This window comes from Telmatherina bonti (genome assembly GCF_933228915.1).
Source record: "Telmatherina bonti genome assembly, chromosome: 14".
NCBI lineage: Eukaryota > Metazoa > Chordata > Actinopteri > Atheriniformes > Telmatherinidae > Telmatherina > Telmatherina bonti.
The window spans coordinates 14,035,953-14,056,054 of record NC_136612.1 but is presented as its reverse complement, the minus strand read 5'-3'; the positions used below and the strand labels follow the sequence as shown (position 1 = coordinate 14,056,054).

Sequence of the window (20,102 nt, the reverse complement as noted above, 5' to 3'; positions counted from 1 at the left end):
GGTAGCTGCTGCCAGGGACACCATCTACCAACGTGCCAAAAAAACAACCTTTTCAGGACCAGGAGGAGACAATGTGAAACACAGAGGATGCAGTGAATGAAGGTTTGGCTACAAATGCAAATAAAGGCTGGACAAAACGCCCGGCAGAAAACAGTCCCCAACAACAGCAGAAAGGTGGAGAAGGAGAAGGAAAATATTAGTTGCAAAGCTACACAAGAGACACTGACAGGAAGAGCGCAGGATGATTAGGGCAACTCTGCCAGTTTAAAAGGCTTGAGCTTGTCAGAGGAAAGATGTGTTTAACAGCAACACACGAGTGTTTTATGTTCAGGGACATGAGTATAAAGACAGTAATGTCTGATGGAATTCAGATCAGATGCATCTGAGAGGTCATTTAAACCATAATACAGGCAGAGAAACCAACCAAACAACCAATTTAACCAACTGGCCGTGCTTAAAAATCCAGCTAGCATAGCTGTCGGCTTCACAGCAAGGTTTTTAAACTATACTGGTGATATTCAGACGTCGATTGCATGGGAAAAAAGACAAAAATAAGCAGTTTTTCTGCGCTGTCGTCCGTTGCAAACTCAGAATAAACTGGAAAAATTGGTCAAATGTGTGCTTGAAGTTGGGCTCATGCATTACCGTGGTAATGCATTATTTAATAACTCAAACAATCTCTGTAATTAGTGTAGTTTTACTCAAATTTGATTGTTTGCTGGATCTGAAGATTCAGACCACCCTGGATGGGGGTGCTGGATTGGGATGTCGCGTGTCAGAGCCACTGACAGCTTTTATGTGGCGATTACGATTTAAATTGCGATTCTCACAATTCTACAATGTTGCTGATTTTTGCAGATAAAAAAAAAAAAATGTATGAAACTTTTTTTTTTTTGCTTGAAATTATTCTTGATTTCAATTAGGAAAAAACAATAAAGTATTCAGACCATCATTCTGCTGCGATAATGTCCATGAAGACAAGTTAAAAGATCAATAAAATCAAAAGTTGTTGTTTTAATGGATTATTTTTATTTTTTTGAAGATTTAAAAAAAAAAAAAAAAATCTATTTTATAATTATGAAGTAAAAAAAAAAAAAAAAGAAGAATCCTAATTTTCTACTTTTCAATTCAATTCTCCCCCCCAATCAATTGCCCAAAATGCTCTGCTCAACCTCATGTGTTCAATTAGTCTTATTTATTTATGAATTTATTTTTAATTTTAAAGTTTTTAAAAGTCATTAAATGATTTTCTCTTCTCCTGCAGCTTATGAGTCACAACAGGAATTACAGGAGCCATTTGTCAATTTTCTCTACCTGCACTTTTATTTGGTGGTAATGTTTTGTTTTTGTACAATAAAACAATTATTTGAACCTTTTCAACTAAGATTTGCAGATTTTGTGTTATTCTACAACAATTTAAGGTCTTTTTAATCACAGTTTCCCAAAACAAACAGTGTGCAGTATTCAGATTTATCGTTATTGGTTTCCCTAATCACTAATAATCGACCCTAAAACACCATATGGATGGATCCTTAGTACTGAGGGACTCGAGGTGTGTTTAACTGCAGCAACCAGCACTGTGGGGCATTGACTGGCCTTGGTGTGGGAGGATGACAGTTTTTACTACTTCCACTATGTTTTACACATAAATATGTGATCAGCGCATATCATAACATCATGAAAGCTTGACAATGAACGGGAGCTTCACCAGACATGGACGGGTGTTATAAACAGATCTCTCCTCTCAGCCAGCTGTTGTCTAAATATGCAGCCGCCACTGGATCTAAAAGAGAAAATGTCAACTTGAACTTTGATTAAATATTTGAGATCATTATCTTAATTTTTAACTTGAAACATCACTTATTCCTTTACAATCCAGAAGTGCTGAGATCCTAATGCTGCTACTGTCTGTTCCAGCAGAAACACACCTGAAGGCTGGAAATGAGACATCGTTCCCTCTGTGTTTACAAGTAAAACAGCTTCACAGCTCTGAATATTCATCCTGCCGACTTGTTACCTTTTAACAAATACTAAAAATTTCATCCTTATTTGTCATAAATATTTCATTTTATTACATTAATTTACATTTAGGATTTAAAGCATCCACATTCTGTACAGATGCCTTCGATGCAAAATACAGTCATGTGACCTCCCATCACATGGGTTTTACTTCCCTGCTCTGCAATCATGACATCAGTGTAGCAACAACCTCTACCTGAAAAACCAACACGATGTGTAATTCTAAATGGTTTATTATGTTATGTGCATGTACTCATTGACAGCTTGACAATAATTTATTAGTAACAGGTAAATTTGATATTTCTTAATTTAACATTGATTGTTGGGTTACTTTGTGAGACTAAAGGGATGCAGGACTAACGTTTGTTCAGGGATGCTCCAGGATTATACTATTACTATTATTATTACTATTTTTAACCGCTATTCTTAAGTTAGGATAGCTTTTACTAAAAATCTTTGTAAACTGCTGTTGCAAAGCAGCATATCTGTTTTGTATATTTAAAACCTAAAACTTTGGTTCATATAGAGTAAAACTTGTTAAGTGCACTTTTGAATCAATCATTGAATTTTGTGTAGAACAATGCAGTTAATCACAACTAATTGCAGAAAATGCTGTGAATAATCAGAAGTAACAACTTCAATCCCTGTTCACTGGTTAGAGGAGGTGTTTTAAAGCCACGTGGCAAAGAAACACAGAAATCTCCCGCCACATTTTCTGCTGTTTGTAATCCCGATCTGCAGCTCAGAGTGGAGGTTGGGAGTTCTCACTACGGAGGAGAAAGAGCTTCTGACTTATCTGGTTGAGTAGCAAATAAAGAGACGGGTGCAGCAGAAGGATGGACAGCGATGCGGCAGCGTATGAAGTGGAGGGTGACCGATGGACCGCAGGCGCAACAGGAGGCACTGGTTCACTCACAAGTACCTGTTCTGCCCTGCTTTGCCGCTGCAGGAGACTCTCCGCCCTCCGAGCTCCCAGAATGAGCAGCTTGTGTTTCGTTTTTTGATTCAAGTGATTCTGCTTTAGGTCCAGTTGCGTCCTGAGAGGCAGAGGCGGGGTCATCTGACACACTACCCTCCCCTGCAGCAAGCCCAGCAGTAGCTGCTGTGGTAGGAAAGCGTGAACAGCACCAGCAGAGTCAGGACCTCGTTCTTTTGTAACAACAGCAACTTAAAGTAAAAAACATTTGTCTTGGAAATAATACAGAAACATCCTTGCATGTAAAAGCTGCACTCAAGAACATTTTTACCTTGTGAACGCCCATCTTCCACCGACACAGCATCCTCTGCCTTGTTGAGCTGCGACGACGGCTCAGTGCTGTTCTCAGACGGATTCGCGGGAATGCCTTCAATTTCTGTCTTTGCCTCCTCAGCTTGCCTCTTCGCCTCCCGTCTGATCTTTAAACGCTCTACGGTCACATCTACAAACAAACAAAAAAAAAAAAAAAAAGCAGCACTCAGCATATGTGTGACACTAAGGTGAATCAGCGCAGGTGTAAACAAATGAATGAATCAAAATGCCACGTTAGACTGAAAATATCCCACATGAAAACAGGACACTCCTTACGGAGCATATATAACTACATCATGTATTGTCACGGCTTTAGTGCTTTAAGGAGCAAAACAACGTGTCAGCCAGTCAGAGGGCATCGCAGTGTGTGTGTTTGATTGACAGCAAACAGACCACAACTGTCTGGGTTGCAATGCGGGGAATGTGAGATAAAGTACACAAACTTCCACAACAGCCTCCATGTCTCCCACAGAGACGCTATTAAAGGCCGTGAAGAGAACTAAAACCTTCTGCTTGATTTATACAAAACATAGCAGCAGAGAAACGACTTATAGAGCTGATGCCATGTAGGATTTTTAACGACTGTGAGGTTTAATTAAGCAACAAATAAAAGATCCCAGAATTCACTTGTCCTTTCATAATCATACTCTTTATTAACATATTTGTCTGTAAGACATTTTAAAGTAAAAAGATGTGTTATAATCTTAATACTTCTTCTGTTATTTGAGCATCAATCCAGGATGGTTAGTTCAGATCCTTGATGAGAATTTCAGGTTTTCAGAAAACATTTAGCTAATATTGCTTTAAAAACTAATAATGACCAAAATAGGACATAAACTTCATAAAATACTCATTAGGTTTCTGGATCACAGGATGCTGCGATGATGACATGCTTTTAAGTTGGATAAGACTGAATGACACATGGTAACAGTAGTCGCAACATATATGGGGTCTTCACATGTTATATGTTGCAGATTTCCAGAAAGCATCAAACAACTGCATGTCAGTCGGTTTTATAAAGATAAGTCATTTCCAAGGAGCATCAGCAGCAGCAAACTTTTTTAACCAAGAAAGAATAAACCCACAAAGCCATAAATCATATTTTACTGCAGTCACTTCCCAAAAGAAGTATGTTTTCTTTCATTTCAGACTGTAGCATATAATTCAAACCTCCAGCTTCTGACAAAACACCAGCAGCACATCTGCAGCACGACGCAACACCTTGCTATCTGCCTGAGAAGTGAAATCAGGCGGTTTGGTGCCATTCAAAGGGAAGTCTGATACACAAAACAGAGATATGGCAGCCTGGCAAACACAAAAAGAAACTGCTCTTTGACTACGCGAAGGTCTCCTAACCACTGAGTCCTTGGAGGAGTCTGGGGTGAGGGAACATGAGGCAGCACCAAACTGTCATCAGCACAAAGTGCTGCTGCAGAACGAATGAAAAATGTTATCTGAGGCGCACACAGATGTGCACTTTTCACTCTAATTTGTATCCGTCAGTGTGTTCCTTCCTAATATGAACAAAAGGATTATTTTACTTGCGTTTCATTGATATGATTTTGGGGTGTAGTAAGTAAAACCCGTACCGTTGACAGCGGTGAGGTAGGCTTTACTGTTTCCACGAGCTTTGTTGGTAAGCTCCTCTGTGATGTCCATGTGAGCCTGCACTTCCTCCTTCATTTCCTCCAGGGTGGCACAGAGGTCTGTTTCCCAGTATTCCTTATCCAGCGACTCGACGAGCTCCTCCAGCTGGGCCTTAGTGCTGTAGTACCAGATCTTCTTCTTCTCGTGTTCCCCATCTTCCTCCCTGAGGGCAAAGAACAGCCCAGGTTTGCAGATGTTAAACAACAGACTGAACCTACACTTCCTCTCCAGCTTTTCTACAAGAGATAATAATATGTGCACACATATATTGCGATTAAAGCATGGCATCATGCTTACCAGTCTTGTTTATTAAGCTGGTTTCTGTTTAAAGTACCACCATAACAAAAAGATTACAGGAGGTTCTGATGGATACTTGTGTTAAAAATGCTCGGCAGAAATGCACAATAATTTGGGGGGGGTGGAGAGACATGGAGGAAAAACAAGAGCCAATGAGCAGAAAGAGCCTGTGCTGCAGATCTCTTCTGTAATCTTGAGACAAACAAATGACTCAGTGCATGGACGCTTGTTGCATTGTGCTTGCTAGGAGATTGTCCCAATGACTTGCAGTTTCACTTTCCAGCTGTTTTACATTTCAGGCTGCAGAAGAACATACAGCCCAGCAATGAAACTGGTAAAGTGAAAGCGTTTCAGGAAATTTTATTCAACCTGCAGCGATTATGTTTTGCATGGTTTTCATTGTCCACTGGACCAACTTAACGGGTTGTTTGTGTCGGCTATATGTGGTTTCACGGCGGTACAGTCTAATGGGTTTTTAGAGTTTCATGGAGCCTGATGAATAATGAACCAGGTTATTAGGTCATAGCTAAACTCAGCACCTCTGATCTCACAGGTTTGAAGCTTCAAGCTTCTCCAACTTAACTTGCTTCACTCCAAACTACCCGAGAACGATGTGACATTTTAGGGAATTCTAATAAACACAAAGACGGTGAGGGTCCTGACTTACACAATAATCTTTCGAATAAGGAACCAATATTTCCTCTGGTGGCGGTCGTATCCAATGGGCTCCTGGCGGATGTAGGGTCTGCTTTTCTGTGCCTCGGTCACACAGTCAGTGACCCCTGGCACTTTGTGCGCCACACAAATCTCACACTGCCACTCCTCCTCTGGAACCTCCTCTAACGGCGGCTTTACGCACTCCAGGTGGTAGACCGCTGAGCAAGTCTCGCAGCACAGGAGGTCCCCCAGGCGGTGACACACACGGCAGTGGTCGTCATACTGCATGCTCCCATCAGACAGAAGCTCCTCACGGGCGAGGTTAGTGGTGAGGAACTGATCCACCAAAAACTGTAGCACCTTGACTTTACTTTCAAGAGGACCGAAGGGATATTCGTCCATCTCCAGGTACGGCAAAACATGATGGTACTCCCGGTCACTCTCGCAGTAAGCCCGCAACACCTCAGGCCATGTCATCCCGTCAATAAAGAACAGAGTGGAGTTGACGCTGTCCTTAAGGTCGGCAGGGCCGAAGGTAGTGTTGGAGGAGTCCTCCTCGCGTAGGATAGCCTTCAGCAGGGAAATATGGGTTTCTGCTATTAACGTGCACTGCTCCTGGCCAACCAGAGCGGCACAGAAATCCTCAAAGCGGAAAGGGGAAAGACGCAACACAGTGCAAAAGTTCCGTAGCACCTCATAGATGGAGGCGGCGTTGAGCAGCTCCTCATTGGGCACCAAGAGATCCTCGGAGGTCTCCGGAAGCTCAAGTGGAGGAATCTCTTTGTTCTCAAGAATTGGCGTGCGAGGTCTGGGTGCCCGCAATTTTTTCTTTCCTGTGAGATAAAAAAATAGACAAAAATATGCATTTACTTCAGTGCAAATATGATTACAACACGGCTCCTTAATTGATTATATTATATATATGTAAAATTAACCATTTATAGTTCACCTACTTCATCTTCAAAGCCAAAGTGGAAATGTAAAAAAATTCTTTCTATAATTTATTATTCTCTTAAAAATAAACAAATTTAAAAAAAAAAAAAAAAAAAAAAAAAAAAACACGTCAAAAGAGCAAAAGCAATATTTGAACAAAATGCAAGCAGGATATCTTTAGTGTTACTAAAGCAAACTTCTACATGTGTTATTTTGAATGAACCAGCTCCACACATGGCTGCTGTCATAATTAGCTAAATGAGGCAGCCACAGCAAAACATTGCCAAGGGGGCTAACACATTCATTTTATTCCGTTTTCCCAATATAACAGCTTCTGCTAAAAAAAAAAAAAAAAAAAAAAAAAAAAAAAAAAAGAGCCACTATCTATAGTTATTTTAAAAAAAGGGTTTTGACTTTATAAGCTACGGTATGTTGTCAGGGCAAAGAGCTTATAAAGTGTCAAAAATGACAGACCTTGCTAGCCAAGCTAAGTTAGTTAGCCTAAATCTTTCGCTTTTTTCCCTCCATAATTACATTATATTTTAACAACTGTAGCTTACCCTCCCCACAAAGACGCTTAAATGTTGCGGACAGTAATGAATAAGCAAAGTTAAAATGATTTATAAAATGGAGTTAACATAATAGGAAGCATGATGCTAATTATTGCAGCTAACATTAGCACGCTAGAAGCTAAGTTACAGATTTAGATACAACTTTGATGGCTCGTGCAATAAACCTTTACTAATGGTTTTTAATCAGAATATGGGGCTACTTTCATGACATGCAGTGAGGACAACAAACTGGGTCATTGATGCAGCTGCTGGTTCAATTCACCTGCAGTGGCTTTATCAAGTGGTGTGAGGCCTATTATCATACAATGTGCATTCTCCATTTTGAACAATAACCATACTGCTTCCATACTGGTCAGAAGCATTTATATATATATATATATATTTATATGTATATATTATTTTTCCTCCCTAAACCCCTTTGTGGTGCATGTGATCAGTCATCCCAGTGTTTATTTACCAGGAGTGCTGGCGTGTGTGCTCTGACTCCTAAAGCTGCTCTCTGTGCAGTAGCTGGCAACATCCTCTTCCTCGTCCAGCACATCATCTTCCAGGCAATCAGAGTCCTCTTTCAGGGCCTCATCCTCTTCAGACTGAGGTTCTTCCTCAACAAACTCGTCCTCTTCCGACCTTAGGCTCACAGCGTCATCGTCCTCCTCGCTTTCGTGGTCGTCGTAGACCACGGTTTTGGACGCAGCGGATCGCCTTCCTCCTCGACCACCTCTGCCTCCTCCTCTGCCGCCGCCTCTGCCTCGTCCCCTGCCCCGTGTTGACGTTACGGTTCCCCCTTTCCTCTTTCTGCTGGACTTCTCTCTTATGGGGCTATCGCCGTCCTCATCCCCGCTGTCTTTAAACCTGGGCTTTAGGTTCCTCCTGGGTCGCAAGCCCCTGGTCGTAGCTGGGGATTGCTCCTCAGTTTGCAGCGGTTTGGGCGGCCTGCCCCTTTTCCCTCGCATGATAAGCCAAACCTTATTATTTTACAGTCCCAATTTTTTTTTTTTTTTTTTGCGTGAATACCAGCAAAAACCGTACCGCCGCGAAGTTTAACCGGGAAAGGATTGAAACGGTGCAGTGAGTCAGTGAAGCCCGTTGGTCTCTTCGGGCGTAACGGCATCAAAACGTTAGCCCGGCGTCCCGTTCAGGTTCGCCTCGAGTCGCCATTTTTCTCCTCTGGCTGAACAAACAGCAGGGCCTCGCTACGGGAGTCACGTGGTGACACCGCTTCCAGCTCACTGGCAACAATGCTCCAAATAACAATTACTCCACAATATTATCGTGTTTGTTTTTTTTGTTTTTTTAAATCATACAGCGTCCAGTTAGATTACTCTACAATATGCTTACTTATTACAATATTGATTTATGTATTATATATAATATATTGTTGTATATTACAATATTACAATTATTGAGATTACTCTACAATAATTAGGACTGTGAAGATATACTTTTGACCCGATTAAATTACGATTTTTTTGGGGTGCCGAATCGATTTAAATTGCGATTCTCACAATTTTTCAATATTGCTATTTTTTTGTGGATTGAAAACAAAAAAAAAATGTATAAATTTTTTTTCTTTGCTCGTCATTTTTCTTTTAATTTTTTATTTCAGTTGGAAAAAACAACACAGTAGCCAGATCATCATTCTGCTGCTATAATTCCCAAGAAGACAAGTTAAAAGATCAATAAAAACAATAAAAAATGACCAAAAAAAAATTGTAATGGGTTATTTTTATTAATGAAAAAATATCTTCTTTTTTCACAAAAAAATCTATTTAAAAACTGTGAAGCAAAAAAAAGCCAGATTTTCAATTTTTTTATTTGATTTTCCCACCCCTAAATATGACTTTTTTTTTTTTGTCATATAGCGTCCACTTAGATTACTTTACAATATTCTTATTTATTACAATATTGATATATTATATATTATACATGAATTATTATTACACTCTACAATATTATCATGTTTCCTTTTTAGTTATATAGCGTCCAGTTTGATTACTCTACAATTTTATCTTATTTTTTAGTCATATAGCGTCCATTTAGATTACTCTACAATACTACCGTGTTTTATTTAGTCATATAGCGTCCAGTTAGATTACTCTACAATATTCTTATTTATAACAAAATTTATATATATATATATAATATATATATATATATATATATATATATATATATATATATATATATATATATATATATATATATATATATATATAATGTATATATACATATATATGTATATATACATATGTATATATATATATATACATATGTATATATATATATATATATATATATATATATATATATATACATATGTATATATATATATATGTATATGTATATATATATATAGAGAGAGAGAGAGAGAGAGAGACAGAGAGAGAGAACTGTACTCTCGCCATCACTCTCGTCTTCACTCTGTACACCTCCGACTTCCAGTACAACTGAGTCCTGTCATCTGCAGAAATACTCTGATGACTCTGCAGTTGTGGGGTGTATCAGTCATGGACAAGAAGCAGAGTACAGAGAACTGGTCAGTCAGTTTGTTAAATGGTGCGGTGACAATCATCTCATATTAAATACCAGCAAAACAAAAGAGATGATTGTTGACTTCAGGAGGAAGAAGAATAAACAAAGCACTGTTTCCATCCTGGGAGAGGAGGTGGAGGTGGTGGAGGAATACAAGTATCTTGGAGTTCAGCTGGACAACAAACTGGACTGGAAATGCAACACTGACTACATCTACAAGAAAGGTCAGAGCAGACTGTACTTCTTAAGGAAGCTGAGATCTTTTAACGACTGCACCAAGATGTTGCATATCTTCTATAAATCTGTTGTGGAGAGTGCAGTCAGCTTTGCAGCATCTGCTGGGGTAGTAGCATTAGAACCAGAGACTTGAAGAGAATCAACAAACTGATCAAGAAAGCTGCTTCTGTGCTTGGAGTAACTCTGGAGCCACTGGAGCTGATTGTCCAAAGAAGAATGCTGCACAAGATGATGAAGATGATGGAGGATTCTTCACACCCTCTCCACAACACAGTGATGAAACAACAAAGTGTGTTCAGTGAGAGGCTTCTTCAGGTCCGATGTAAGACTGAAAGATACAGAAGATCATTCCTGCCAGCAGCCATCAGCCTCCGGAACAAGACCTCCTCTAGTTAATTATTATCTAGTACAATATTGAATTTCTCTTTGGGGATTAATAAAGTATTTTTCATTTCATTTAATTTCAGTTCAAGAGGGCAATGATCCCAAACACACCTCCAGACTGTGTAGGGGATGTTTGACCAAGAAACAGAATGATGGAGTGCTGCATAAGACAACTTGGCTTCCACAATCACTTGACCTTAACTCACTTGAGATGGTTTGGGAGGTTTTGGACCAAAGAGTGAAGGCAGAGCATCTAACAAGTGCTCAACATCTCCAGGAACTCATTTGAGACTATTGATAAGCCATTCCAGGTGCCTGCCTTATGAAGCTGATAGAGAGAATGTCATGAGTGTGCCAAGCTGTCATCAAAGCAAAAGGTGGTTACTTTTAAGAATCTAAAATATAAAACACATTCTGATTTATTTACCACTTTTTCGTTTACTACATAATATATATATATATATATATATATATATATATATATATATATATATATATATATATATATATATATATATATACATATATGTTTGTCAGATAGCGTCCAGTTTTATTTAGAGGAAGACGGACGAGGAGGACGTTTGCTGGGACAGCTTAAAGCTTTGCGTAAGTATAAAGTCGGAAACTGCACTCTAAGGCTAATAATGTTCGCGATTTAGATTTAATTTATGTTAAAGCAACTAGCACTGTTGATTATTTAGGCATAATGCCGTACTGCAATGAAAACACTAGCAGGGATATATGAATAAACCTAAATTAGATTGAAGGTGGCTAATAAGCTACGTTAGTGTAGAACATTACAAAAGAAAGAAATATTACGATGAGCTGCTTTGATTGAGTTAAATTGTTGGAAGTGGTTAAAGCTTAATTAGTGAAATAAAATCTAAAATATTTAAGGATTTATTACAGACTATAACTAAGAAACGTTGATAAGCAATGCAAATGTTGATTTACGGATGCAGACGTGAAACAAGTAGTTTTCCCCTCCTGGCTCGAATGTCATACACAAAACCAATACACGTCACGTACTGTGTTACGTAGAAGTAGTGACGTCATACACCTATATGCTATCTGTTGTCGTGGCCGAGTGGTTAAGGCGATGGACTAGAAATCCATTGGGGTCTCCCCGCGCAGGTTCGAATCCTGCCGACAACGTATTTTCTATTTTATTTCTCTTAATCGAATTTGATTTACACAGACATAATAAAGTCAAATGTGTAGATAAAAATGTTGCATTTGCAGATAAAACTTGTTCTTTTATATAAAGCGAGGTTGAATCTCGGCTAAATTGTTGAATGTTTTTTTTTTTTAATTTAAAGTGATGAAATAGCGCCACCTACTGCTGCAGACTTACAGCCATTCTTGACTTTAGATTAAAGTTTTTTTTACATTTTTATGTTAAAAAAAAAAAAAAATGACACGTTTAATATTCTTACCTTAAATAAAAGATTAAAAAAAAAAAAAAAGAATGCCAATAAAAGGGACTTTAAGCTGTCCCAGCAAATTAACCCTAAGAGCAGAAATCCTGGTAATTTAATTAGGGGACCTTTAGTTAATTCTCTGAAATGTCAACGTGAAAGACAATATAAGCATAAATGTCAGGAAGATATTCGAGGTGTGTTTTCAGCATTAGCAAAAAAAAAAAAAAAAAAAAAAGACCCCAAAAAACTCAAGGAATTGCTCAGAAAGAAAATTATACTGATATAGCATCATCTGAATGGAAATATATGAAAACCCCAAAATAAAGGAATTTTGCACGTGAGAAAAATGGTAAAAGAATATATTTTGGCAATATTAAGTGTCAGAAATTGATTTTCAGTCTTTTCAGTATTCGTCAGAAAAATGACTGTGGGGAAACAGCCAGTAGGTGGCAGTAACACCCCATCTGTAACTAAAAAGAGCTGCTGGTTCCAGTGTGTAGTGTGCCATAAATAATTTCAAATATTTACATTAGAGCTTCAGTATTTGCCAGCTGCTGTGTTGTAATGTCAGAGCATAGTTTTTCCACATTTGCAAAGTCTGAGAAATTTGACTGCAGCAAAGATACACTGGCACGGTCATAATGAAGCCAATGTTTGCAGTACACACACTGTTTGCATAAAGAGTGGTTAACCAAGATAAACTATCACACCTCAGTGTTTTGAGACAGTATGGTAATTGTAAGGTGGAAGGAAACTGGAAAGTTTAGGCTTCAAAAAATGGAACTTTAGTTCTCGTTGCAGCAACCTAAAGTGATCCTGAGCAAAGCTGGGCAGGGCAAGGCATCTCATCCACCTGTGCAGCCGGTGGGGAGTGGAGTGGAAAGTGTCAACCTTTGCGTGCCAGATAAATGCATGCGCTCATGCATCCGAAACAAGGGATCTGATAACTTTATTGCCTTTCATGCTCCTACGCAGCGATACCTCCTGTTTGCATGGTTTCATGGTTGAACTTCATCCCAGTGGCAGACAGGCTGCCCACGTAGGTGTTATCACCCTCAGCAGTAAACAGTAAACATGAACAGAAATAGATCCTCCGCTACAAGTCTGTGTTTTTTTTTTCTTCTAATCTCTTGTCCCTTTATAGTTACTTTCTAACAGTCTCCATTTCTGATGAGCAGCTGGTTCTTCCTTGTCCTGATATTAAACCAACCACCTTCTGACTTTGATAATGGGGACACCATTGGTAGCCAATCAGATCCAAGAGGATGGGGGGTGGGGTGCCCGCTGCAGCCACCCCTCAGGCCCTGACCTCAGAAGCAGCCATCATTCTGCTGTTTTCACCCACAGCTAGAGGTAATCATAAACCTTCACTCCAATGCTTACAATCCTCTACATACACACTCAAAAATAGAGGTACCAGCTTGTACCTAAAAAGGTACAAATGCTTGTCGCTGGGGGTGTACTCTTTTGAGAGACATTTACCCTTCAGTTCTGGTCTATTTTTGTACCTTATCAAATTCAACCTCACCATATCAAGTTATGTTTTTTATGTTATTCACAGCATTAGGTCTGGTCCATTCCACTTAGCAATATTATCTTATCTTTAATCTAGAAATAATCTTCAAAAACTCAAAATACTGACCAGACATACACTTAGTTTGCAGCATCTGACCTTCATTGTCTGGTGTAGTAAATGACTGTTAAGTAGTACTACTGTCATCACTCAACTCTGCTCTAGTTTGTAACATTACAGCCGCAATAGGTTTTTTTTTCTCCATCTTTCCTCTCATCCAAAGCACGTCCACTTCAATGTAAACACAAAAACGAGTGAACAACGTGACGTGCGACATGACGTTGTGGGCTACAGCAAGTGTTGTGCATCTAAACCGGTTTTAACAATACGTTTCTTTTGAGGCGACTTTTTAAAATTTCTTTTATTAAAATCATTGCACTGCTGCTAACAATAGTTTTTTTCACGACAAACATTTTTCAATGCTGCAGGTACCCTTATGGTTAAAATGGTACAAATTTGTACTTTATGTCACTTTGAGCCCTTTTTCGTACTCTGAAGGTGTGCTTCTGGTCTCTTAAAGACCAGTATTGTACTTTTGAGAGAACATTTCTTTAAAATGTACCTATAGGTACAGAAATGTCCTTATCTTGTACCTCTATTTTTGAGAGTGTACATCCACAAAGTATCAAAACCAAACTGTGAATGTATGAGACTAAAGGAGTGGCGTAAAGAGAGCACCAGTTCACACACTGATAATAATCTGAACAAAATGTCCCCTGGTCACTTGCAAATCCTCAAATCATCTTAAAATATCCTTACTGAGTGGAACGCAGAAGGCTTTTAAAGCTGTCTACTTCTATAGCAGCACCATATGGCAAACGGCCCCGTCAGGCGGGCTTGGGAGGCAAAACTCCTGGGGCAGAGTTTGTGCTTTGGCCTTGTGCTGTAGAGGCATCCCAGCACTGTGAGTGGCTCATCGCTCCGTATTGTGTTAAATATAGCTTTAAATACACAGAGCAGAAGAAAAACTCTGACATTTGTATCTTAGAAAGCTCCAATGTGAACGTCTCGGCATGTACTGATGAATGGATGCACTGGAGCAGGATGATACTGTTCAGGGCCCAGAATGCAGTGAAAAATTCCAGATGAGAGAGAGGAGGAAGGAAGAGGACAGCAAAGCTGATGTAACTTGGGTCCGTTTGAGGCGGACTGTGACAAAAACGAAGGCAGAGAGGAGTCAGATTGAAGAGTGGTGGCTTTAAGTGGTGCTGCTGAGAGCTAAAAGTCAAAATGTGAAGCAGACAGTCCACCAGACCGTAGCTAACGCGCTGTTAAACATCTCGCTCGGCTGCGGCAGAGTGCTGCATGCAGAGCTTCTGTCCGTGAAATGGAAAGCATCAGCTTCCTCTTCGCTACCTCTTCAGGTCAACTGATACATGCACATCATCTGCACCTTAAAAGCAAGAAAAAAAATTACTTAATTAAATACAACCTGACTTTAATCTGACTTAAATCTACTGGACTTCTCCCCATTGGATGGTAAGGTTATGATGCTAATCATTGCTTCACATGAAGTTTCATCACAATACTGCACTCATAGCTAGAAAATAAGATGCTAATAATGAGCTACAAGATGTAAATCATACAGATGTAAAGTATTATCAGTGTTGGAGGACATTAGACATAAGAAACAAAACCTTTTTGTGTTAATTATCTGAATCACCAAGCGGAGACATGAACTAAATTTCTGAAGAAAGAAGAAGAAAGAAAGTAAGATGATTGTTTTGAGGGGACAGAAGGGGATCAGTGGCGTCTCCTCCTGCAGGTCTTGTTTACTGTCTGCTGGAGATAGTAGATCCACTGGGCAGAGATCTGTCTTGGCCTTATGTGTCACCTTCCTCTATACAGGGCCGGATTATCCAATGGGCATTAAGGGCACAGGCACCGGGGCCCATGCCCACATGGGAACCATTTGGGGCCCACGTACGGCAAACACCAGTAGTTCAGACATGAAACAAAATGTACATAAAAGCCAGATAGTTACACCACAGTGTCTAGTGTACTGCTATTGGTACCATTGGCTGAGAGATGTTAGAAGTGCTGTTTCACAGTGTATCATTCACAATTTTCATAATGTTGAGGTGGGGAAGGGGGCCTTTGGAACACTCTGGGCCCAGGTACCTGTGCACTTTTAATCCAGCCCTGCCTCTTTACAAAAGTTTCAGAAATATTTCCCTTCTCTCTCTCTCTCTCTCTCTCTTTTTTTTTTTTTTTAAAATTCACATAAAAAATAAAAAGAAAAAAGCAAGAAATACCTCCCTTCCTCTTCTTTGTTACATCTTCCTGTACAAAATAAGACAGGTTCCATATTTCTCCACATTTTCATGCTGTTTTACTTAAAATCTTCCTTTTAAAAATAAACTTCATCCCTTTAACTAGCTCAGTTTGTGCAAAGTAACTTGCATATTGAGGCACTCTGTCTGCATTTCTATTGTTTACTTTCAGCTCCAATGTGTAAATCTCAGTTAACTGAGTTGATGTGTACTATACTAAATGCTCTCATTGAAAACTAAATATTACACAGTTGTCTCACATTATCTTAACACCATTCTATCGCTACCATATACTTAGATTACTACTGCTATGTAGCTACTTACTAACATTTAATATCAGCTTTCATAACATTAGTTGCATTTGCACGGCAACAAAAATATTTTATTTATGATTATGCAGCCAAATCTAAATATTTTCAAAGTATGAACAATTTGCAAACTACTTTAAAGCTTACTTCAAACTGGTTTAATGACGCTGTTGATTCATGCGTGTCTGGAAAGACCATTGACTGTGGGAAAGACGTTTCTGTCGTCTTCTAGTGACCTGTCAATCATCCGAGGTACAACCTGTGACGTCAAATCAGATTTCAGAGGCGTCCAGCCCCGCCCCTCAAGCCCCGCCCCTTCCAAGCCTGTTTGCTAATATTAGCTCACATGAGCAAACTTCAGTTTTCTTCACTGTGACACAAAGCAGAGTAGGTTCACTTCATCACATCAAAAAGCTAAAATACCAGGAAGAGCAGAAAGAAAATAATAATAGAATTATATAGAAAATGTTCAATTTAATTTGATTTAGGTACTGATTTGAGCAGTACTTGTTAAGTGTAAAAATATTCAAATAGGAAGTATTTATTTAGAAAAATATGTCCAATATTAGGGTTTATTGTATAATACTGTTTCAAGAGAAGGAAGGATGAGAGTGAGTCAGTTCTGACATGAATACAAGCATGTCCAACCTGCTGCAGATACGCTGCAGTTAAAGTCTACACATCACCTTGTGACTCAGGCTGAGCAAATCTGATCAGTTCAAGTCTTGTTCCATCTGTATATAAATGAGGTCAGCTGAGTACCTAAAAAATGGGATTGATTTGGGGTTGTTTATTTTTTTTTTGTCTTCTCTGATGACTTGGACTTATTCCAAAAATGCCATATTGTCATTTTGCGGGCTCTAAATAAATACTAAGCAGAACTTTTAGATAATTTTTTTTAGATAATTTTATAGATAATTGGAGCGCCTTTTGGGGAAAGCCTGGTCTTATTAGGAGAGATGGCATCCATCCCACGTTGGATGGAGCCGCTCTCTTATCTAGCAATATGGACTCTTTTATTAGTCAGCTAAATTGACAACTCAGGGTTGGGACCAGGAGGCAGAATTGTAGTCCTACACACTTTTCTGCAGCTTCCCACCTGCCACCGCCCACCCAAAACCCCATTCCGACCTTATACAACTTTCTAGCAGTAAGAATTAAACAACACAAAAACACTTCTGGGGTTAATCGTGAAAACCTCATAAAAATAAAAACAATGGATCTAATAAAATCTGAAAATAAGACAATAAAGTGTGGCCTACTGAATATTAGATCCCTCCCAAATAAGTCTTTATTAGTCAATGACTTGATAGGTGATCACCACATTGATTTATTCTGTCTTACGGAAACCTGGTTACAGCAAGAGGATTATGTTAGTATTAATGAAGCTACGCCAGCTAACTATTTAAACTTTCACATTCCTAGAACTACAGGCAGAGGAGGAGGTGCTGCAGCTATTTTTAAGTCAGAATTTTTAATTAATCCTAAGCACAAAACTAACTATAAATCCTTTGAATTCCTGACATTAAATTTATCTCATCCAAAATGGAATTCAGAGAAACCGCTCCTTTTAGCATTAGTGTATCGCCCACCTGGACCTTACTCCGAGTTTCTGACCGAATTCTCTGATCTCTTGTCGGAGTTAGTGCTGACTACTGATAAGGTCATTGTACTAGGTGATTTTAATATTCATGTTGACGTTGAAAATGATAGTTTAAACATTTCCTTTAGCTCTATTCTAAACTCAATTGGGTTTTCACAAAATGTCAATGGAGCCACTCACTCTCATGGTCACACTCTTGATCTTGTTCTAACATATGGTATTGAGACTGATAAGCTCAAAGTATTTCCTCAAAACCCTGTCTTGTCCGATCACTTCTTGTTAACCTTTGAATTCACTTTATTTGATTACTCACTGACCAAAAATAAATTCTACTATAGTAGATGTTTATCAGACAATAATATTACAAAATTTAAACAATCAATTGAATCAATTTTTTCACATCTACCATGTGTTAGCATGACTGAGAGTCCCCCTTTAAGCCTTACTCCTGCTCAGATTGATCAACATGCTGATACTATAACAGCTTCAATGCGTACAACCTTGGATAATGTTGCTCCCCTAAAGAAGAAGAAATTAGGTAAGATTATGAAGGCTCCCTGGTTTAATTCCCAGCTTCGAGCTCTAAAACAGGCATCAAGGCGTTTGGAAAACAGATGGCGTTCATCAGGACTAGAGGAGTCTCACTTAACCTGGAAAGAAAGTTTAATCGTATACAAAAAAGCCTTACGTACGGCAAGAACAGCTTATTATTCATCATTGATAGAGGAAAACAAAAACAACCCTTGGTTTCTTTTCAGCACTGTAGCTAGGCTTACTAGGAGCCGGAGCGCTGTGGAGCCATGTATTCCTTTCTCACTTAGCTGTGATGATTTCATGTATTTTTTCAGGAATAAAATTGACACTATTAGAGATCAAATTCACAATACTCTTCCTTCTACCTATAATGTTGAGCCTGTTGTGGTCTCCGAAGCATCCTTAGAACCAGGATCTGACTTGTGTCTAAATAGTCTCTGTCCTGTCCAACCCTCTGAATTAACTAAAATAATAGCTTCATCTAAACCATCCACCTGTATCTTAGACCCTCTGCCAACGAGCCTCTTTAAGGACATTTTCCCTTTAATTAATACATCACTACTAAATCTTATCAATATGTCTTTAGTGACAGGATATGTATCACAATCATTTAAAACTGCTGTAATCAAGCCTTTACTTAAAAAGCAATCTCTGGATCCAGAGGTGATAGCAAATTATAGACCTATATCTAACCTCCCGTTTATGTCCAAAATTCTGGAGAAAATAGTTTCAGCTCAGCTACATGCCCACCTGAGCAGAAATAATTTATGCGAGGAGTTTCAGTCAGGATTTAGAGCTCATCATAGTACTGAGACAGCATTGGTGAAAGTTACTAATGACCTTCTTATGGCCTCAGACAAAGGACTTGTGTCCGTACTTATCTTGCTTGATCTTAGTGCTGCATTTGATACAGTCGATCATAACATTCTGTTACAAAGACTAGAACAGGTGATTGGAATTACAGGTACAGCGTTAAGCTGGTTTAAATCATATTTATCTGATAGACTTCAGTTCGTTCATGTAAATGACAAGTCCTCCTCCCAAACTACAGTAAGTCATGGAGTTCCTCAAGGTTCTGTACTTGGACCAATACTCTTCACGCTATATATGCTCCCTTTAGGCAAAATTATTAGACAGCATGGAATAAACTTTCATTGTTATGCAGATGATACTCAACTATACTTATCCTTTAAACCAGATGAAACAAATCAGCCCAATAGGCTACAAAATTGTCTCATAGACATAAAGACTTGGATGTCTAGAAATTTTCTCCTCTTAAACTCAGATAAGACTGAAGCAATTCTCGTTGGATCTGAAAAACTCAGAGCTAAATTTTCCGGTTTTGTAATGAACCTGGATGGCATTACTTTAGCTTCCAGTGCTACAGTGAGAAACCTTGGAGTAATATTTGACCCTGACCTGTCCTTTGGCCCACATATTAAGCAGGTTACTAAAACAGCCTTCTTTCATTTACGTAATATAGCTAAAATTAGGGACATTCTGTCTCAGAGTGATGCAGAAAAACTGGTTCACGCTTTTGTTACTTCGAGACTAGATTACTGTAACTCTCTATTACTGGGCTGTCCTAAATATGCCCTGAAAAGCCTTCAGCTGATCCAGAATTCTGCAGCCAGAGTCCTGACCAGAACCAGCATGAGAGATCATATTTCTCCAGTTTTAGCCTCTCTTCATTGGCTGCCTGTTGAATCTAGAATAGAATTTAAAATCCTTCTCCTTACATATAAAGCCCTCCACAACCAGGCACCACTATATATCAAAGACCTCATTGTTCCTTATATACCAAGTAGAGTACTTCGTTCGCAG

The 20,102-nt window shown here is 38.9% G+C and overlaps 1 protein-coding gene across 3 annotated transcripts in view; it reads right to left on the bottom strand.

Moving 5' to 3' along the window:
* The window catches only part of bptf (bromodomain PHD finger transcription factor), a 31,532-nt gene extending 22,968 nt beyond the window's left edge, over positions 1 to 8,564 (bottom strand). For all 3 annotated transcript variants that reach the window (XM_079253612.1, XM_079253610.1, XM_079253611.1), the window contains exons 1-4: positions 7,871 to 8,564; positions 5,919 to 6,741; positions 4,897 to 5,117; positions 3,267 to 3,437 (exon numbers count right to left, since the gene is read on the bottom strand). In XM_079253612.1, coding sequence (XP_079109738.1) covers positions 3,267 to 3,437; positions 4,897 to 5,117; positions 5,919 to 6,741; positions 7,871 to 8,366 — 1,711 coding nt within the window. In that variant the 5' untranslated portion in view covers positions 8,367 to 8,564. The remainder of the gene's footprint in view (positions 1 to 3,266; positions 3,438 to 4,896; positions 5,118 to 5,918; positions 6,742 to 7,870) is intronic.
* Between the last annotated feature and the right edge of the window lie 11,538 nt (positions 8,565 to 20,102).